Source organism: Rhincodon typus, chromosome 13 (genome assembly GCF_021869965.1).
Source record: "Rhincodon typus isolate 14 chromosome 13, sRhiTyp1.1, whole genome shotgun sequence".
Classification (NCBI taxonomy): domain Eukaryota; kingdom Metazoa; phylum Chordata; class Chondrichthyes; order Orectolobiformes; family Rhincodontidae; genus Rhincodon; species Rhincodon typus.
Window position 1 is genome coordinate 25,695,053 of NC_063344.1, and position 21,684 is coordinate 25,716,736.

General features: G+C 39.7%; 1 protein-coding gene across 5 annotated transcripts in view; it reads left to right on the top strand.

The window, feature by feature from the left end:
* Nucleotides 1–21,684, top strand: part of tnk2b (tyrosine kinase, non-receptor, 2b) — a 252,032-nt gene that overhangs the window by 210,415 nt on the left and 19,933 nt on the right. For 4 of the 5 annotated variants that reach the window (XM_048604620.1, XM_048604621.1, XM_048604624.1 and 1 more), the window contains 3 exons: nucleotides 3,788–3,982; nucleotides 7,631–7,722; nucleotides 16,991–18,441. In XM_048604620.1, coding sequence (XP_048460577.1) covers nucleotides 3,788–3,982; nucleotides 7,631–7,722; nucleotides 16,991–18,441 — 1,738 coding nt within the window. The remainder of the gene's footprint in view (nucleotides 1–3,787; nucleotides 3,983–7,630; nucleotides 7,723–16,990; nucleotides 18,442–21,684) is intronic. The other variant, XM_048604623.1, reaches the window with a different exon arrangement.

The window sequence follows — 21,684 nt, forward strand, 5'->3', positions numbered from 1 at the left end:
CTTGCCCTCTCTCTTTGCGCGCGCGCGCCCTTGCCCTCTCTCTTTGCACGCGCGCGCCTTCGCCCTCCCTCTCTGCGCGCGTGCATACCCTCGCCCTCTCTCTCTGCGCACATGCTCTCTCTACAACCCCTGCCCCCCCACCATCCCTCTTCCCCATAACCCTTCCTCACCATCTTTCCTTTTCAACATCTTGACAGCTAGCACCTGTGTTATGATCCCAGCTGATGTTAACAGTGGAGGGGTCTTAAAAAAGATCTTTCTTTCACTGAAACACGCACACAATGCTGTAGCTCTGGTTTAAAATATAATAAAAGCAATATAAAAAAAGTTTTAAAAAATAATGATCTGGGGGAAGGTATAGATGGTCTGATTAGCAAGTTTGCAGACGAACACTAAGATTGGTGGAGTAGCAGATAGTGAAGGGGACTGTTGGAGACTGCAGCAGAATATAGATAGATTGGAGAGTTGGGTGGAGAAATGGCAGACCAAGTTCAATCCAGGCAAATGCGAGGTGATGCATTTTGGAAGATCCAATTCAAGAGCGAACTATATGGTAAATGAAAAAGCCCTGGGGAAAATTGATACACAGAGAGATCTGGGTGTTCAGGTCCATTGTACCCTGAAGGTGGCAACGCAGGTCGATAGAGTGGTCAAGAAGGCATACAGCATGCTTTCATTCATCGGACGGGGTATTGAGTACAAGAGTTGGCAGGTCATGTTACAGTTGTATAGGTCTTTGTTTCGACCACGTTTGGAATACTGCGTACAGTTCTGGTCGCCACATTACCAAAAGGATGTGGATGCTTTGGAGAGGGTGCAGAGGAGGTTCACCAGGATGTTGCCTGGTATGGAGGGTGCTAGATACGAAGAGAGGTTGAGTAGATTTGGATTATTTACATTAGAAAGACGGAGGTTGAGGGGGGACCTGATTGAGGTCTACAATATCATGACAAGTACAGACAGGGTAGATAGCAAGAAGCTTATTTCCAGAGTGGGGGACTCAATTACTAGGGGTCACGATTTCAAGGTGAGAGGGGAAAAATTTAAGGGAGATATGCGTGGAAAGTTCTTTATGCAGAGGGTGGTGGGTGCCTGGAATGCATTGCCAGCGGAGGTGGTAGAGGCAGGCACGATAACGTTATTTAAGACGTATCTAGACAGATACATGAATGGGCAGGGAGCAGAGGTTTATAGATCCTTGGAAAATAGGCGACAGGTTTAGATAGAGGATCTGGATCGGCGCAGGCTTGGAGGGCCGAAGGGCCTGTTCCTGTGCTGTAATTTTCTTTGTTCTTTGTTCTTTATTGCACAAATTCAAGGAAAATAAAATAGAATAAATGAAGCTATTTACAAAATAAAAGTTGAAAGACTTGAAATAAAATCCCATCTATTCCCAGCACCATCACTTTACAGTGCTTAATCCCAGACAGATATCACTTCTCTGCCATATCTATTGGCATGATTTGACAGTTTCTTCCAATTCCTTGTCTTGACAGTTTGATAGTTTTTTCCTTTATTATGCACATAACTAAGCTTAAGCTTTTTTGCTTCAAATAACTGATTTGGGCTTATGACTAAACATTTTGATTTGGAATTTTGAAACTGTAGAGGTAAATTATTTCTTAAATATTTTTTTAAATTCATTCACGAGATGTGGGCTGCGTTTATTGCCCACCCCTAATTAGTAAAGAGTCAACCATATTGCTGTGGGTCTGGAGTCACATGTAGACCAGACCAACTGAGGATGGCAGATTTCCTTCCCTAAAGCACACTAGTGAACGAGATGGGTTTTTCCCCACAATGGTTTCATGGTCACCAGTAGATTTCAGATTTTGTTTTATTTGAACTCAGATTCCACCATCTGCTGTTATGGGATTCGAATGTTGGTCCTCAGTACTTGAGCTGGCTTTCTGGATTAATCGTCTCGTATTAACTAGATCATTGCCTCCTGTTCTGAACTAGCCCTTTTCTCCGGGTTAAGCTGATCTTGCACCTAACCTGAACCAGATTTCTGCAAACTTCCACCAAAACCTTCCCAATCAGTGTTTTAGTTCCTAGTTCTCCTAAACCAAATGCATTTTCAGTGTTTACTCTTTTTGACAGTGAATCTCTGTGTGGGGAAAGAAAATCTTATCACCCCAGGAGTTACTCTCTCACACATACTGATATAAAAATCATGATTCCAGAAAGACACACAGGTTAATTATTAATCCCCAACGTGTACATAGGCCAAAACCCATGTGCCGCTAATTCAAAATCCAAACTCTAAGTGACATATAATCAGACATTACATCACTGTGATGATGATGAAAATTGGAGAAATATCCACAGACTAAGAAGTCAGGTATATACAGATTTTGCTACAGTTGAGTATACACGACATCAATTAAATAGGCATGGTCTCATGTTCAACTCTCTCAAAGCAAGGACACTAAGAACTTCTGGCCTGTGTATGCTGCCTTCTTTTTTTAGTAACTGCTGACTTATCATCAATTCTTACACGTGTTTGTGTGTATTTGATGTTTTATTATTTTCTCTGGGTTAGTTGAGAATAAAATTCCTCTTTGCAAGAAAATCTTTTTTGGCTATTGAAAGTGACTTAGTGAGCTATGTTTTATTTGGAGAGCGATATAGCTGCATGCTTTAAAAACTATCTTTTAGCTAACAATGGGGGTTGGAGTGGAGTTAAAAAGAGAGGAGCCAATTGACCCCGCTTTATATGGCCACAACACCATCAGAGATACAGCTACTGCTATAAGAGCATTTGGCACACAGATCATCCAAGATGGCATCCTCTACAAGAAGGCTAGAGTCATTATCCACAAAGAGATGATTAAAGGAGTGCTGTAGCTCATTCATGAAAGCTATCAGGAATTGAATCCAGTCTGAGGAAGGCAAGGATAACCAAACATGAATAACTGAGATTTATGATTATGCTTGCGCATGAGGAGATGCAAGGAGATTTAATTGAAGTATATAAAACTATTGGAGGTTGAGACACAGTGAATAAGAAGGTTCTATTTCTTTAGTGGAGAGGTTAATAACCAGTGAACTTGGATGTAAAGTAATTCCAGAAGTATTAGAGAGGGAGGTTTTTTTTATTTCACCCAAGAGCATAGAGCCTTGAACTCACTGAATGCGGGGATGGTGGATGTAGAAACTGTCCTCATATATACAAAAGCAATGGAATGTATTCTTGAGGTTCTGTAATCTGCAAGGCTTCAGGCCAAGAGCGAGAAGATGGGATTAAGTGGTCAACACATGGCTACGTGGCCATATTATCTTTGCGCCGCAGATTTTCTCTGCTTTGATGAAGATCTCTCAATTTCAGTACCTGACCTCCAAGTCAGCCAACTACATATCAAGGGGAAAGAGACTTTAACAAAATTTCAGTTCCTATTACAATAATTTGTAAGTCGCATTTAAATTTCTCAATATAAAACCTGATGGAGTATGAAATGTGCATTCATCAAATAAACATTTCTATATTTATCAATATCTCAAAACCCATCACCTCAATTAGTGTATTGAAGTGCATGTTTTTTTACATCAATAGTGTATTTTAGTTCAGTACCAAAGACCACTAATTGTGGCACACACGAGCACAAGTGAAATGTGGGAATATGTTTGCTATTGTTTACAAATAGAACATATTAACATATATGTTAATTAGCCTGATTTTATAAATATATGACTACTAATAAAGTAGGCCATTCGCTGCTGCCTAAATAGTCGCCATTTCCAAGACTTAGAATTTTAATCAACGTTTTTACCTCCCTTTTTGCAGGGCTGAAAATTATTGGTGGAGAGGCCAGAACAAGCGCACACTGAAGGTGGGACAGTTCCCACGAAACACAGTGACATCCGTCGCAGGCCTTTCAGCCCATGACATCAGCCATCCACTCAAGAACAGCTTTATTCACACTGGGCATGGAGACACCAAACTTGAGCACTGCTGGGGCTTTCCTGACAAAATAGATGAGTACGTAGGAGTTTGCCTATATGTGGGGAAACAGCTTACTCCATGGAACCGAAGAGCAATTTAGAATTACTATGCATAAAAGCCACCATTTTATTTCTACTTTAATATACACTAAGAAAGGCTGTCTCTATAGGCATGGCAAGCATTTGCCATGTTTGTAGGTTATTTGTATTGTTGTAGTCAGTCCATATTTGATCATTAAATTACAGGCTTCCATTATTGTTGATGATAACAACTTCCATTTCTATCCTTTTTCTTCCTGTCCTTGATTCTTCCTCCCATTCTTACTTTCTATCTGAGTCAATGACTACTGCCAATTTATGGTGTTGACAGCATCTCATATTTCGCTGATTTCCAAGTTCAGAAATGAATAATCAATAAGTTTCAGCAAGCACTTGACCAAGGGTAATTAATAATCAAATGACGTCCTGTGTTCACAAAAATGTACATGCGTGCTTTCAATTTTATTGATGATCAAAAGGAGAAACTTTATTGTTGAACTTTTTGCCTTTCCATGTTCAGAGGCTAATTGTGGGGACTATCTCTCCTTGCAGATCAATGATAAAAATATCAATTCTTTTCCTATTGACAATAATTAAGCAATATTACACCTCACATTATTATACTCCAAACTGAAGTCACGAAGTACTGAAATCTGTCATGATAACTATCTAGAATTTTGATTTTTCTGACATGTTTAATATGTTTGTGAGATAACCGAATCCTTGTGTGTCAGGGGCAGGAGAGAAGAACAGTGCTGTCAGATTAATTGATTGCAATGCAAGCGTACACAAAGCGGGATGAGGCTGACTGGAAAATTACTAGATTCATACTCAGAAATACTGAATGAAAGTCAGTATTTTTTTCTTCTTTTACTGTTTTTTTTTCTGGAGTTTCTCTGTTCTTGGAGTTAATATTTGACTTGCATATCCTACTGGTAAAACTGCATGGAGAAAAATGAATAATGCTGATGGTTATGTAAGGTGAACAACTTTATATCAATGTTAACAAAATGCACGGCAAAGGAACGCTATAAAATGAAGAATGGCCTTAAGCCTTACAAGGCGATATTACGGTAAATAACCAAAATCTTGGTCAAAGAAGCACATTTTAAGATGTCTTGAAGGAGGAAAGTGAAATAAAGGATCAGAGAGTTGCAGAAAGAGAATTCTAGAGCTTAAGGCCTATGTAGTAGAGAGTATAGTCTTCAATGGTGAAGCAATAACACTCCGGGATAGCAGAATTAGATAAACGTAGATCTCAACTGGAGGAGGCTATGGGGTGGGGGGCTTGATATGAAGCTGCTGTAGCTCAGTGAGCACAGTGGTGAAAGGGATACGTGACATGGTGACATTTCCTAAGGCATGAGCAGCAGAATTATCTATGCCTCAAGTACGCAGAGGCAAGCTTGCAAACAGATTGGTTTAATGTCAGTGTTGTCAGGGAGAGGGATAGAGTTGATTGCAAGGGAACAGGAGTTTGGAATTGCAACTGGAAGCGATGGCTTAAGTTTTCCCAATATTTAACAGAGAATATTTCTGCTCGTCCAGTATTGGACATCTGATAATCCAGCAAAAGCAGTGGCAGTTGAACATGGTAATAGTGTGGTAGAAATGGATATCATCAATGTACGTAATGCTGTGTTTCCAGATCATGTCGATGAGAAATAGGAGTGAATGAAGGATATATTATTAGGGAGTACCAAAGGTAGCTGTATGGGTACAGGAAGAGAAACCATTGCAGGTGATACATTAAAGCAAAATAACATGAATGCTGGATATCTGAGTTCCAAAGAAGAGTCATTGGACTTGAAACATGAACTCTGCTTCTTTCTGCACAGATGCTGTCAGACCTGATAAATTTCTCCAGCACACTCTATTTTTATCTCAGGTTTCCAGAGTATGCGGTATTTTGCTTTTAATAGATAATAATCAAATCAGGTGAGAATACCAACCCAGCTGGATGACAGTGGATACAACAGTGTGGAGCTGGAGGAACACAGCAGGCCAGGCAGCATCAGAGGAACTGGAAAGTTGACGTTTCAGGTCGGGACCCTTCTCTGGATGACAGTGGAGATGCTTTGGAAGAGAATGACATTATCAAACATGTCAAAGGCTACAAACAGATTGAGAAGGAAGTTAAAGGAATGTTGACCTTTGTTGCAGTCTCATTGGATGCACTTGTGACTTTGGTAGAATCTGTTTCCCTGTTGTAGCAGGGGCAGAAAGGTAATTGGAAGAGTACAAACATGGAATTCTGGAAAAGATGAGAATGATTTCAGAGGCCAAAATAAATTCAAGGCCTTTGGAGAGCAAAGGGAGGTTGAAGATAACACTATGGAGCTGGAGGAACATAGCTGGTCAGGCAGCATCAGAGGAGCAGGAGATCTGATGACCAAAACATCAGATTTCCTGCTCCTCTGATGCTGCCTAATCTGCTGTGTTCCTCCAGCTCCACACTGTGTTATCTCTGACTCCAACATCGGCAGTTCTTACTATCTCAAAGGGAGGTTGGAGTTGGGCCTGAAATTTACAAGGATGCTTGGGTCAAGAATTAACTTTTGAGGCTAGAGGGTGGTTAATAGCAGACTAAAAGAACAGGACCATCTTGAGGAAAGAGAAACATTAACAAAATTGGCCAACATGGGCATCAGGAGAGGAAGTTGGATGGTTAACAGTTCAATGGCAATACTGCTAAGGGAGCAGAAGATGGATATCATGAACATGATAAGGTCAGATACAGCATGAAGGGAACTTCGGAGGAAATTTGGCCAGATGGGCACGTAAAACGGAGGATCATGGTAGAATTAGCTGATTGGATGGTCCCAATCTTAGTGACAAAGAAATCAAACAGTTCTTAATATTGCAGGTGAGAGTGGAGGAGACAGGAAAGAGTTGTTTTTAGAAGATAATTTGCAGTACAGAAAGAAAGCTTTGCATTCCGACATGATATTGGAGTATATAATGATTTTAACAGATTAGAGCAGGACCTATTGTTGAAGTGGATGGCTGAATAAGTTCTATGCCATTTTCTTCCAGATCTGCAAGGTATGTGACTCAGGGAGCTGGTTAGCACAGTTAGCTAGCCAGCTGGTTTGCAATGGCGAATAATACGATCAGCGTGGGTTCAATTCCAGCATCAGCTGAGTTTATCATGAAGGACTCTCCTTCTCAACCTCTTCCCTCCCCGAAGTGTGATTCCCTCCAAGTTTTCCCTTGATTTCAGTAATAAAACAAACTTTAAATAGAAATTCCTCTAGCTCTGTAATGCTGCATATCATATTTCGTGCATACTTGGAGCGACAAGTTGGATGACAATGGTCTCTTTCAGTCCTGCACACGTCTGTGTTTCCTCTTTGTACCACTGTGCTCTATTACATTGTAGGGATAATTTTCCATTATGATTCTTTTTGTGTGGCAGCAATCTTAGATAAGCACTTACACATGTCTCTAGCTATGCCGAAATACTGTGAAAACCTTCCAGCAATTGCTTATTAATAGCAAAATTACTAATTGCTGATTTAATCAACCCCATGATAGTATTGGACTTTGACAAGAATTACATCATAAGAAATTGCACAGCTATTTTGATTCCCAAGGATTTTATCAATTATCTTCATTTTATTATTACTGTTTTGTCTTGTCACAGATTGTACCTTGGTAATCCCATGGATCCTCCAGATATCCTTGGACTTGACATAAAACCGACCAGACCAACCCAGCTACCGGGAAGATCTAAAAGTAAGAAGCCCAAGTCAAAAAAATGTCCAATCCCGTGCTCTGTAGGAATTTTGCTTTTTCCGCTTTATCTGGCTCTGTTGCATTTTCAGTATTTCAATTTACAACAGCACTTTTGCTCAATATAAAGTTTTATCCACATCTAATACAGATTATGGAAAAATGCCAATCTGCTCCTAAACTCAGTAATATTAAGGTTGCAGTTTAGTAAATGCTGTCTTGGCAACATTACGTCAAAGTATAAGCACTCTCACCAGCCCTTCTGTTTCAGATCTTTTTATGGTACCATTCTTTTACATTAGAGATCACACAACAGAGTCTGTTGAGTTACAGTCTGAAATGCCAGTCCTTGCTTTATGTGCAAATAATAGAATCTTTTTAAACTTTGATGTGCTATAGGATTGGAAAGATTTTTTAAAGTTATATCATTGAGAAACTTGGAATGAAGAGCCGTGATTAATAGTGTTGGAAACCTCTGAGATCAAGAAAATTGCTGAGTTGCTCATGAATAGGGTCATATTTAGCTTCAGTACACTGTATCCCTTGTATGTTTGTTGAGCTAAGGTGGTATTGATACTGATGAAATAGATATATAAATTTTCCATGATCTACAAACAATATTTGATCTTGTTTACTTAAACAATTAGAGAGGTAAAATGTAAAAATTACTTGCAGAGTCTTCAAAAATAATTCTATCCACTAACAATACTTGACAATACTTTAATTACCACTATGGATATAGTGATGTTATATATTATTTTTGTTCTTTCAAACTTGGGTGTAGGCTGTTGAAGTATAACTTTGCCTGATTTTTATTTATAATTTTCTGTGCTTTATTTTAAATCTCTCTAAATTAGATTTGTTTGCTTTTTGAGCTAAGAATAGTCATTAACCCTTAAAAGTGTAATAAATTTGAGTGAAATCTCAGTCTTCTCAATATGGTGTGACCAATGGACAGATGACATAGTGGCTGTAATTAATGAGACAGCAAACTTTGCCCGTAAACAATTAAGAGAGAACATTGCTCCTTAAAAATCGGTGCGAGATGAAAAGGAGGTCAGGCTCCCATTCTCAGTCACAAGAGATAACTTGTTTATATAAAATGTCATTCTCTGTGATCTGCCTATAAGATGATTGTGCTCACAAAAGTAGTTGTTGGGTGTGGAAGGTGGACAAATAGAGTTCCAACGTAAGGCCCGGGGTCTATTTCAAAGTCTGTCTCTTTATTAATCTGTTTAGAATCCATTAAACTGTCACTATTTGCCATGTGTGTGTGATTTTTGGGTTTGTGGAATTTTGAACCACATAGCCAATGAGATCTGAGTCATGTATTGCTACGACTGGTGAATGTGTTTCTGCTACAGAAGTAGAGTTGGATTGTTGAACAGTGTGTGTGTACAAGACATCTTAACCAAAAACTGGCATTTGATTGGAATAAACATGATAGATAAAAGTAAGAATGCTGATACGGTTCATTAAATATGAGTTTGCAACCTTCAGTTAGGAAGCTTATGTTGAAAAGGATCACACTCTGCAGGTTACTGTCAATTCTGGCTGTTTGACGGTTAAATGACATGTGCTCTACATGTTGTCTATTGATGTCTGTGGTGTGATTGAGCTAATGACTTTGGCCTTTTCTTCCTGTGCTGCCTCTTTTAACATTTGCAGAGGAGCCTCCTCCACGTCCTCCTCAACCGACCATCTTTGGCAAGAGTAAGTTACGACATTTTCTCCAGTATAAAAGGTGTTCCTGCCCACTCTGTTCCATTTTAGCCCCGATTTTCAAAGGTATTTTGTGGTGTATCACTACTCGTCAGGCATGGATTTGCTGTGTCGTAGGAGATTTGCACAGAACTGAGATTGAGACACTCTGTTTTGAACAGTCAATACTGTTGAGTTCATTTATCACTAAATTACATATTAAATCAGTCTGCCTATTTCATTGTGTTGTAAATTTGAGAAACTTAATGCAACACTTGTAATAGTGTAGCAATTATTTTCTTTCATATGCAGCCTGCTATATTCCATTGATATTCAAACTTAACTAAAAAAGTACTTTAGTAATTCTTTGGCAGTCACTACTGACAAACTAAGTTCTCCATTGTGGAACATATTACTACTTTGTTGAGATAATGTAACCCTTAAATCCTTGCATACTTATAATTATTTCTCATTTCTATTTGCCCCAACACCTCATACTCTTAAACAAAAACAGACGTTGCTAGAAAAGCTCAGCAGGTCTGGCAGCATCTGTGAAGAAAAATCAGAATTAACGTTTTGGGTCCGGTGACCCTTCCTCAAAACTGAGCTTTTCCAGCAACTTCTGTTTTTATTTCAGATTTACAGCATCCGCAGTTCTTCTGATTTCTACCTCCTATTCTTCATTGTTGTTACTGTCTTATGATAGAGGTTTCTTAATCTGGTACTTTCATGATAGGGGAATGTGTAGAAATGTATGTGTCCCCTGTAACTGGAAAATACACGCCAGTACTTTTTATGGATATTGACTTTCCAAACTTAGATTGCATCTGCAGAGTACAGTTTAGTGTATTCAACAACTTAGAAAAGTGCTGCTAGATACAGCTCTACCACTAGTAATAATGAATGGGGCCTGAAATCATGAGCATAATGCAAGAACCATATCATGTATTACTATAGTTACTGAGATAAGTACAGTTTTCCTTTTCAGTAAATTAATTATGTCTGCTTTGGCCTGTAGCTCATGCCAAGATTTATCATCTACTTTACAGCAACACATATAGGGAGTGCTACATTGCTTGAACAATAATTTGAAAGAAAGCAGACAAAGTATTATTAGTTAGGTAGACAAGAGATCCCACTGAAGAATCAAAGAGTCAAGCAGAGTTTGAACAATAGGGAGTACTTCTGGATGTTTCCCTTGAGGGATGTGGTGACATAATGGTATTGTCATTGGACTAGTAAATCAGAGCCCCAGTCTAGTGTTCTGGAGGTGTGTGATCTGCACATAGCAGATGGTGAAATTTGAATGCAATAAAATCTGAAATTAAAATCTACTTTATTAGTGACCGTATAATCATTTTTGATCAAAATTCTGGCACTCCTTTCCTCACTGCTCTGTGAGTTCAAGGACTGCAACCCTTCAAGAAGCCAACTCACTATCACTTTCTCCAAGGCAATTAGGGATGGGCTAGGAATTCTGGCTTAGCCAGCAATGCCCTCATCCCATGAATGAATTTTGAAAATAAAAACCCACCTTCACCACCAAAACAAAATAAAATTAACATTTTTACTACCTTATGTGCACAAGTTTCCTAGCCTATTTACCTACATTACACCAATGTCTACACTTAAAATTACACCATGAAGAAATGGCTTGGGACTTCTAGAATATGGAAAAGGCAAAATATAAATACACATTCTTTTCTCATTTTGGGACATTCAGAAAGAGGTGGGCAGAGACCATCCAATTCCAAGAATTCCTTTCCATTGATATATGGTGCAACAGCGTGCACAGTGCACTCATTAACCTAATCATGCACTTGTGTGTTAGAGGCAAAATAAAGATGAACTTGATAGAAATTCTGGAAACATTCCTATCAGACATGCTGTGGTCATGAAATATACTTTCCCCATACTTGTGAACAAAACTGCAATCCCAACTAACAGGAAATATGTTATGCATTTATTGTACAGAAGGTATTGTAAGAGAGTGGATTAAGCACTAACCTTTCATCTGATCAAACTAGTAGATCTGTCTACTAACTGCAAAGGCTCTACGTGAAGTAAATTTGATGAGTTTTAACCAACTAGACAGGCTCAATATAAGACTGCACTTGATTTAGCAGTCTTATTCAGAAATGGCATGTGCTTCTGAGATTGGAATTTGCTAAGGGGTGAATGTTCCTGACTTTAAGTTGTTTGATGTTATAACCTATATCCAAATGTTTCTGGCAAGAGCATATTGCTTCCTTCAGAACCAAAAACCTTTTTACACGGAAACAAGAATAGGTAATTTGGCACTTAGAGCCTGCTCTGTCATTCAGCAAGATCTTGGCTGTTCTGGTTGAGGTCTCAACTCCTATCTGAGCCTTTTCTTTTAACAATTTGGCTACAGCATTTCTCATCAACAGGTTTTAGTTAGTCTTTGGACATTCTTGGCTGGCCTTTGGATATTCTTGATTGGATGAGTGAAAAGTGACTTAATCAGTTTGAAATCAAAAATGCCTCACAAATCTGATTCTGTTCATTTCTACGTATGACCATCATCACAAATTGAACTTTGTGTTGTCACCTCCAGTATTGAAGAACCTGGCTTTCATTTTATTTGTGCCACTGTTGTAATCCCAATTTGTAATACCAAATGGTTCCTGAGTGTCTCAATTGTAGGAAGTATCTGTGCAGACTTTTTTTTCACCCCCAGTTGTACTAACCATCTTGCTGCCATTTCCTGTGTGCTGAGTGCATGTGTTATCTTGTATCTTAAAGAAAACTGACATAATTAACTGACCATTTAATTTGCAGTCAACGAAGTATCTATGTTCATATCACTTTGTTTAACGGAAACTGCACTGTACAGTGACCACCAATGCAGTTTCTTTACCAAGCTTTCCTGTGACAACCAGCAGTATTTAGTATTTGCAGTAAGAAACAGACAAGAAAGACTAAATAAAGATACTGACTTGTTAATAGTTTAAATTTGTTATAAGAAGGAAAGCAAATGTTTTCAGCTTATTTCCCCAATGGATTGACTGTTTGAATCTTTTATTTTTAATATAAAGTTTAACATTTAATGAGGTGTTATATTTAGAATTGTTTAAATTTTTGCATTTTTCTTCAAATTCATTGGTTCCAACTTATTTAAAGAATCTACTCTTTAGAGATACATTTTGTGTAACTTCTGCCTCTGAATATCAACATTTTCTGACTGTGGAATGAATTTTATGTGGTGCCTTGTTCTTCCCACCTCCAGTGACTGAAAGTTGATTCCAAACCCAGGCAGAAATAGTCAGCTGCAGTGTTGCCACTTTATGATCAGTGGGCTACTAATTGGCTCAAGCCGAGACTTCTATTTCCAGGTGGGGAGGAAGTTACTGCTCAGAAAGCTGACATCTAATCCTATAGCCAGAAACTCTGCTGTCTTAACAGTGCCAGGTTCAAGTGGTGGCCACTGCTGGCACTACAGGCAGGCAGTCCCCAAAGAAGAGAAGCAAATGGAGGTCATACTCTGTTTAGTCCAGGATATTACTGAGGGCATGCTGGTAGGGCCAATCTTAGGGTGTTTGGGGCTGTTTGAGAGGCTGGAAGGGCTGAAAGGTTACAGGGCCTCTAGTGGGTTTGGGGGTCAGCCTTTGAAAAGCAAAAGGGTCTCCCAAAGGATTTCCTGATATTAGCCCAGACTGTTAAAGCTGTCAGTCCACCTGTTTTGTTTGGGCCTCACCCCGCCACAGTTAATAGCGTAATGAAGCACTTTAGTATCCAAGAGTTGTACTCATAAGGGCCTCAGTTTGTCGGAGCCACCTGCTGCACCTCACAAGCCTGACAGCTCCTCCCCATATTTTGAAATATGCTGATGTGGGAGCATAAAGCTAAATGGTCTGTGGGAGTCATATAGTTGTGAATAAGTTCCCACATAGCTCTTCTGTTATCAGCATGTACAGACATGGTAAATACATTAGTCAATGTGTTTTGCAGAAAATAATTTCCAGTGTTGTGGTATCTTACCTTATACTTCAGTTTGTTAACTGGCGCCTAATGTCTACCAGTTGTAAAATCAAGTTAAATGAGCTGAGGCTTCACATGATTCATTATACATAACAGTGATATATGCTAAGTACAGATTTAATCTGGAAGATGCATTATTTTCATTACTCACCAGAATGCCACCTGACAAATCCGTGAACAGACTACATTCTAGAAATATTATCTATGATTTATATCAGTCATAGGGCAACGATTTTCATTTTTATTGCTCAATGCTGCTAATCCATGAGATCTTGCCATGAAGTCAAGTATCTGTTTGTATTCATTCAAAAGTGATTTCTCATCGGTACATTCCATCTTCCATTGGAAAATGGTTCGACTGGATGCTGGAAATTAGAAATGTGATTTCACTGGGCTGAAGGTTTCCTTTTCAAAAGTGTGCTAATTCAAAAACCAAGGAACTTAATCTAAAAATGTTAATAATCAAGTGAGCTTAATACCATCTTGGCATCAAATGATTGTGACTTCAGTCTGAATTTCAGGACTTGGAATATATAATGAAGACTGATATCTCAGTGTGGTACTGTGGGAATGCCAAATTGTTAGAGGTATGGTCTTAGCTTTCGGATAAAAAGTTGAAGCATAGTCTCCTCTCCCACTTGGGTGGATCTGTTGAGATGAGTAGGTGAAATCTTCTAATAATACAGCCAATGTTTATCCTTCAACCAACCTGATAAGAAACTCAGGTTATGTCCATTACCTTCTGTTTGTGGGACCTTGTTCATGCAAATTGATTGCTGTGTTGCCTGCGTAATGATACTGGTTGTTGTTATTTGGCTATGAAATACTTTAGAACATTTTGAGGGCATAAAAGAACAAGGATGCTAGCTCGCTTTTTTTAAAAAAAAGACAAAATTAATGCAGAAAAACAACTACTAGCTCAGTTCAATTATGATGAACAATACAAATACTATTCTCAAACTTCTACTTATATTTCTAAATGTAACCATAGGTGTACACCAAATTCTGAAGTTAATAATGTATTTAATTTGTGGAACATGTAGATAATTTATTGGATGGGATTGCATGTTCAATGGAAAGATGCTGAGAAGTGAATGGCAGAGCATGCCAGGGGTTCATATCCATAATTATTTGCAAGTGCAGGTGGATAAAGGATTTAAAAAAGACCATAAAAATGTGGATTTCATAAATAGGGGTAGCAGAGTACAGGCATTATAAACGTTATTTTAGAGAAAAGCTATGCAAGACATTGTTAGACCACAGAAACTGATGTAATTTTTGGCACACCATTACCGGAACATCATTAACAATTCTAGAGTATATGAATGGTAGATTTGCCAGGAGGAGAAAGCAGTAGCTATAGAGTCATAGAGTTATATCAATTTGCCAGCTCTCCCTGGATTCCATGCGATCTAATCTTCCAGAACAGTCTACCATTTGGAACCTTACCAAAGGCCTTACTGAAATCCATGTAGATTACATCTACCACCTTGCCCTCATTAACCTTCCTGGTCACTTCATCAAAGAACTCTAACAAATTTGTGAGGCATGATCTCCCACGCCTGAAGCCATGCTGACTACTCCTAATCAAACCCTGTCTTTGTAAATGCAAGTATGTCCATCCACACTAACCCCATTTCCCTGCACTTGACCCACATCCTTCTAAACTTTTCCTTGAGGAGAGATTTGAGATACTGGGACTATTGCCTCGGAAACAGAAAAAACAGAGATAAAATTTCATGGAGTTTTGTAAAATTGGGCATAATGGTATTAAAAAAAGAACAAAGAACAACATAGCACAGCAACAGGCCCTTCAGCCGTCCAAGCCTGCGCTGACATATTTTGTCCTTCCATACTAAAATTGTCTCCACTTACAGAATCTGTATCCCTCTATTTCTTTCCTATTCATGTATTCATCCAGGTGCTTCTTGAATGCTGCTATTGTGTCTGCTTCCAGCACCACCTCTGGCAACGCATTCCAGACACTCACCACCCTTTGTGTGAAAAACTCGCCTCACATTTCACTTTTAAAGTTGCCCCCACCCACCTTGAGCCTGTGTCTCCGAGTTATTGAACCTTCCACCCTGGGAAAAAGCCTCATACTTTCCACTCTATCGATGCCATTCACAATCTTAGGTTGCCTCTCAACTTCCTGCATTCCAGTGCAAACAAACCCATTCTATCCAACCTTCATAGCTGAAATCTCCCATACTAGGCTACATCCCAGTAAAACTCTTTTGTACCCTCTCCAAAGCATCCACATCCTTCTGGTAGTGTAGTGACCAGAATTATATGCAAAATTCTAAGTGTGGCCTAACTACAGTTCTATAAAGCTGCAGCATAACTTGCCTACCCTTATACGTAATACCCCTTCCAAAGAAGGCAAGCATGCCATAAGCCTTTTTTACTACCTTATTTACCTGCGCTGCCACCTTCAGTGATCTGTGGACTTGCATATCAACACTCCTAAGGATTTTGCCATTCACCGTATAATTTCCACCTGTACTTGACCTTCCAAAATGCATTACCTCACATTTGTCCAGATTAAATTCCATCTGCCATTTTTCTGCCCATGCCTCGAACTGATCTATATTGAGGAACATCTCTCAATGCATAGAACACAGAACATAGAACATAGAACAGTACAGCACAATACGGGCCCTTCGGCCCACAATGTTGTGCTGCACTTTTATCCTAATCCTAAGGTTTATCTAACCTCCACCCCTACCTTATACTATCATAACATATGATATACTATCATATCAAATGCAGTGGGTTGTTGGAGCATGGGTGCTTTGTCAAAGTGGTTGAAGCAGAGGATATTGCACCTTTTCTAGAGAAATTTGTTTAATAATTGAAGGAGAGGATGTTACAGGGCTAAGGGAAGAGAACAGGACAGTTAAATTGTTTTGGACCACACCAACAAAGCACTAGCATTTAAAGCATGGTCTATTTGACCTCCTACAGTACTATAAATTTCCTTAGTAAAAGGAACAAGGTTCACCAGACTTATTTCTGGGATGGCAATAATGCTGTTTGGAGAGAAGACTGTGAAAATTAAGCCTGTATTCTCTGGTTTTCTGACAAATAAGATGTGATCATATTAAGGTCTACAAAATACTTAGCGAGATAAAGAGAGTAGATGGAGGTAAGTTGATTCTTCTGGTTAGAAAGTCCAGAAGTGGCAGCTTTTTTTTTTGCTCATGGTTATGACTCTTTGGAATTCTCAAACCTTTAGATCTATGGAAGCTCAGTCATTGAGTATCTTTAAAGTAGAGTTTAATAGATTTCTAAATACCAATGAGGGAAGGGATATGGGTCTAGTCTGGGAAAAAGTGACATTGAAGTAGATGATCAGCCACGATCATATTGAATGGTGACAAACCAGATTTGATTAGTTGAATAGTTTCCTCCTGCTTCTACGTTCCAATGCATATTTAATAGGCCAGAATATTGCACAAGTAGTAGCAGGGTAGAAGTTTCAAACGAATAGACTGTTTTGACCTTCCTAAAATAGTTCTATTTCTGAATTCTGTGTTAAGTAATTCTGTTCTTGCATATATTTCAGAGCCTGTTTATGACCCTGTGATTGAAGAGGAAGCTGCAGTTTCATTACCTCCTAAAAAGCTCAGTCTGAAGAAACAGGGCCCAGTGAAAACTTTAAAGCTCAATAAGCCAGCTGCCCGTGTTTTTGCCACAAAGTTGGGGGAGAGGTCATCAGATGGGAGTAAATCCTGTGGTCATATAGCTAACGAGGTGGCTCTGATTGACTTTGGAGATGAACAGACAAGCCCGACTCCATCTCCTGTACTGGACAACACTATTCCTACACTGGCCAAGCTAGTTTTGGATTCTTATTCATTACTGGACAAGACACCACCACTGAGTCCAACCAGAACTTTGCCCAGACCTTTGCATCCTGTCCCTATTGTTGACTGGGATTCCAAACCCTTGCCTCCACCTCCAGCCTATGATGATGTTGCTCAGGATGAAGATGATTTTGAAGTTTCGTCCATTAATAGCCTAGATACAGGGTTAATTGGTGAAGTGTCAAAATATGGAACTGTTCAGTTACCAAGACATAGAGAAGTGGGGGAAACTAATTATGCATTTGTGCATGATACAGATGGCAAAGGAACGCTCAAAGTGGAGGATAATTTATTTTTACCACCCAGGCACACAAAACAGACCAGCTTCTCACAGTCAGCTGAGATATTTGAGGAACTTCAACAAGAATGCATGAAAAAACTTAACGTCCCTGTCATTTCAACACCAGCCTCCACACCAAGTCCCATCTTGTCAGCAAGTGTGTCCCCAACTATTTCTGATGATAGACCTCAGATTCCACCACGGATTCCCATTCCTCCTCGGCCTTTAAGGAAAAATGAGCTCGGCCGCTGGTCTGGTGAGATGTCACCTGCATCTGGAGGTGAAGAGGACAAGCCTCCACAAATTCCTCCCAGAGATCCAATGTCCCAGCCATCCTCAAGAACTCCAAGTCCTAAGGCAGTTCCTGTCAGTTTTCCCCAACAAAGGCCAACAGCATCTTCAATGACATTAACTGTAGGTGCATACCTCTCAACATCTCCTAGCAAGTTAATGCCGACTACTCAGAGTTTTGCCTCTGACCCAAAATATGCCTCACCAAAAGTCATTCAAGCACCAGGAAAGGACAACACAAAAGGACCTTGCATCCTGCCAATAGTAAAAGATGGAAAGAAGGTTAGCAACACCCACTATTATTTGCTTCCAGAGAGACCTCCTTATCTGGACAAATATGAAAAATTTTTCAAAGAAGCTGAGAGTATGGATGAACACTGCTCCAGAAAACCTGTGACCACAGCAACAGTGAGGCCTATGATGCAACATCCTGAGTATAAAACCAATTTTTCATCCAACAATAGTAATCCTGGGTCTTGTGTTCCAACAATGAAAAGTTCTCATAGTCTGCAAAAAATGCCTTATGAGATTTCAAGTGGCAAGACAGACAGTATTGCACCTTCAGACAAAATTAAAATAGTAAGTAAATTTAATACAAATTTACTGGTGAAATTCTGAACAGGATGCATATTTAAAGCAGATCAGTACTGTTTTAGTAAAAGACAATTCCAGAGTGACTGGAACATCCAAACTTAAAACAAAACCATATATTTTCTTTATTTTAGTCAGTTTGAATTCCTCAGTCTGAATGATGAGGGTTTGCTGGCTGGATTCAAGAATGGATGTCCTTACAGTTTATTTCATAGATGATTAAATACACTTTTCAAGTTTGTGCTTCCTTGTCTAGTGCCTAAACTTAAAACCCAACAACCGTAACGGTTTGGAACAGTGTATGATGCGTAGGACTGGAATGTATGCTCCTTCACCGGCAGGGAACCTGATTGCCACGTACCCACCCACTCCTGCCCACACCGTAATTTTACAGCAACAATGGTCGTACTATATGACCCATCTACCAATGGGCAATTTGAGTCCTTTAAGTAGGTAATTAATGCCTGCTTAATATTAATCCCCTGGTGGTTAGGAGTTAATCAACAGCAGGAGAGCTCCTGCTGCCAAGTACCCAACCTGACTGGTTTCTCTGCGTGGACTGGCAACAGATGGGATTTATGGCCTCCTTAAGGACCACATTGGAGCTCAGAAGAGGGAGTCTACCAAGATGTGACCCTCTCTCATAGCCTGTAAACTTTAGCCTCACCAAACCTCTCACTGGAACCTGCTAACATGACACCATTTGAGAGCCCAAAATACCCGAGTCATAATCTAGTGCTACCAGTACTGCACAGCTGCCAGCCTCTGGCCAGCAACTGTCTGACATGGGAATTCTTCTACCTGAATGTGAGATGACTCATGTTTAGTCTGTTAACAGCCAATTGATTGTTAAATGTTTGCATTGCCTGGGACTATCTCCCCTACATTTTAAGTGGGTGGGTGGAGGTGGGGCTTAAGGCACGGGAATCCTGCAAAGTCTGGTCCATGCCTTGTGCCATCCACTATGCTGCAAACGACCTATCAGAACGGCAGTACGGCTCTGCATTTCTGTAGGATCTCTGATGGGAAGCCCCTGTCATAAGTGTGGAGCTCCCTGCTTTTGTTTAAAAAAAAGACAACGTAGAATGGCAGTCTGCATGAGATTGCCATCCTTGGGAAAATCCAGTTCACTATGTCAATTGTTACATTTTGAATTCAGATTTAAATCTAAGATGCAGAAAAATCTATTGTTATTGTCTGATTAAATCTTCCAGGTTTGTACATATGCAATGAAAACACATTTGCTGTGACTTCACCAGTCTCTGGAATGTGCACTTGGAATGATTGCTTTTTCTTTATAGGAGTGTGTATCTGTTTGGGGAAAAAAAAATTGCTGCTAACTTAAGCCTGTCAACTTTGTCAATTTAAGTAATATAGTGTCTGAGAAACATGTAGCTTTACATTTAATGAAGGGTTGATAAATTGCTAAGGGTATTAATGAATGCTCCTAATTCTGCTGAGCCAAATATCCATATATGAACACTAATACAGAAGGTATTATTATTACACGACTGCATCACCTAATAATTGAGCTAGCGAGAATGGTAAAAGAACCCCTTGAAACCCAAAATATTGCCACAAAATTGAGTAGTCCTTGAGAAATTCTAAGGAAAAGCCTTTTTGTGGGTTGTGGGGTGAACTGGGGGGAGAGGGTTGGATGGTGCGGGGAAGAGAAAAGATTTGTTTGTGTGTTGGCTACCACTGTCACTGGCCTTTATGTTACTATCCCCAGCATTTCAAAATGCTGTCCTTCAGTCCTCTTAAAACATTCCACTCATTGGTCTCCTTGCAGGAGAAAACAGAAAAGCGGCAGAGAACTGGAGGTAGCCCTCCAGTCATTGCTACATTGACGTATGCAGAGGAGGATGCACTCAATAAACTGGATCTCGGAATGCAGGTCTCCAAGTTACCTGGTAGCAAAATTTAATATCCACGTGACATACAACACTCGCTCTTGTTGACTTGATATCAGCAGGTTATGAAGAATGATGATCTGCACAATAATGACTTAGAACCTATCCTTCTTGTCAATTCCATTTTACATCTTATATCTCATATTAAGTGTCTTTCCACAGCTGTTAACTGGAGGATGAAGATTTTTCGGAGGAGGTGCTACTCTGAGAATGCACCATCACATGATTCATGCACACCTTCCATCAGCACAAATGCATATATCTCAGTCGTCCACCAAGATGGCTACTTGTGTTGTCACATAATGAAGCACTGTCCACAAGTGAGCAGGATCATATGTTGGAGACAGGAACAACATTGGAGAACCTCATTGGAAGGACACTGTTTGTTTGTGCAAGATATAGCTACTGAACCACCAGATCACAAATTGGAGAGAGATTGGAAGAATCCATCCCTCATGATTGTCATGTGTCAGTCTTTTCTGCTAAATTCACACCCATGCACTGAGTGACCACCTGAAACCTAGTATGCAGCTGAATGCATGCTTGTCCTCAACAATTCTCCACACAATTAGTTGGCCACTTAAACTGCATTTAAGCAGCACCTCACTACAGCAAGGTTTCTGCAGTTTTTGCTTAGGTAGAGGTACAGATGGGCAGTGAGGGTCAAAATGGAGACAGGGTACAGAAGAAGACTCTGCTCAATGCATTTGCATTTGCCTTCCCAGGCTTTCACCCCAAATGCTCCCTGAATCTCTGCTGTGTCCTCAGTCAAAGCCTCTGGCTGCTATCACTGTGGTACAGTTTGTCCTTAAAGGTACACATGAGGCTGTCAGTAACAGTAGTATAACGCTTCCAAATACCCAGAAGACATCAACAAATTGCATCTTGGCTATCAGCTAGGGATTGGGCAGCCTGCCCCTTGCTCTGTTGAAGCCACTGCAATTGCTTCATGTAGGAGTGATAGAGAAAGGAAGACCGATGGTTTGCATAGGCTATTCACTTAGATATTTAACACTGAGCATGAGGAATTCTCATTTTGCCCTTAAATATTTATTAACCATAAACTTTATTTTGAAACTCCCCATGGTTTCCTATCAAATGATCTTCAGTATTGTTAAGGAAAAGAATGTTCGGAATAGTGTTAGTGAAATGAGTAGTTTGTTTATTGTGTGACTCCTTTCTGCTTGGGTGGTGTGAGGACCATAGTCGATTCTGAAATTGTTGTGCCAGATGGTTACACTACCTCCAGTTAGCTGAATCAGGCCATCATGGGCATCGCTGGTAACTATGTACAGTTGTAGGATCACATCACTATCAT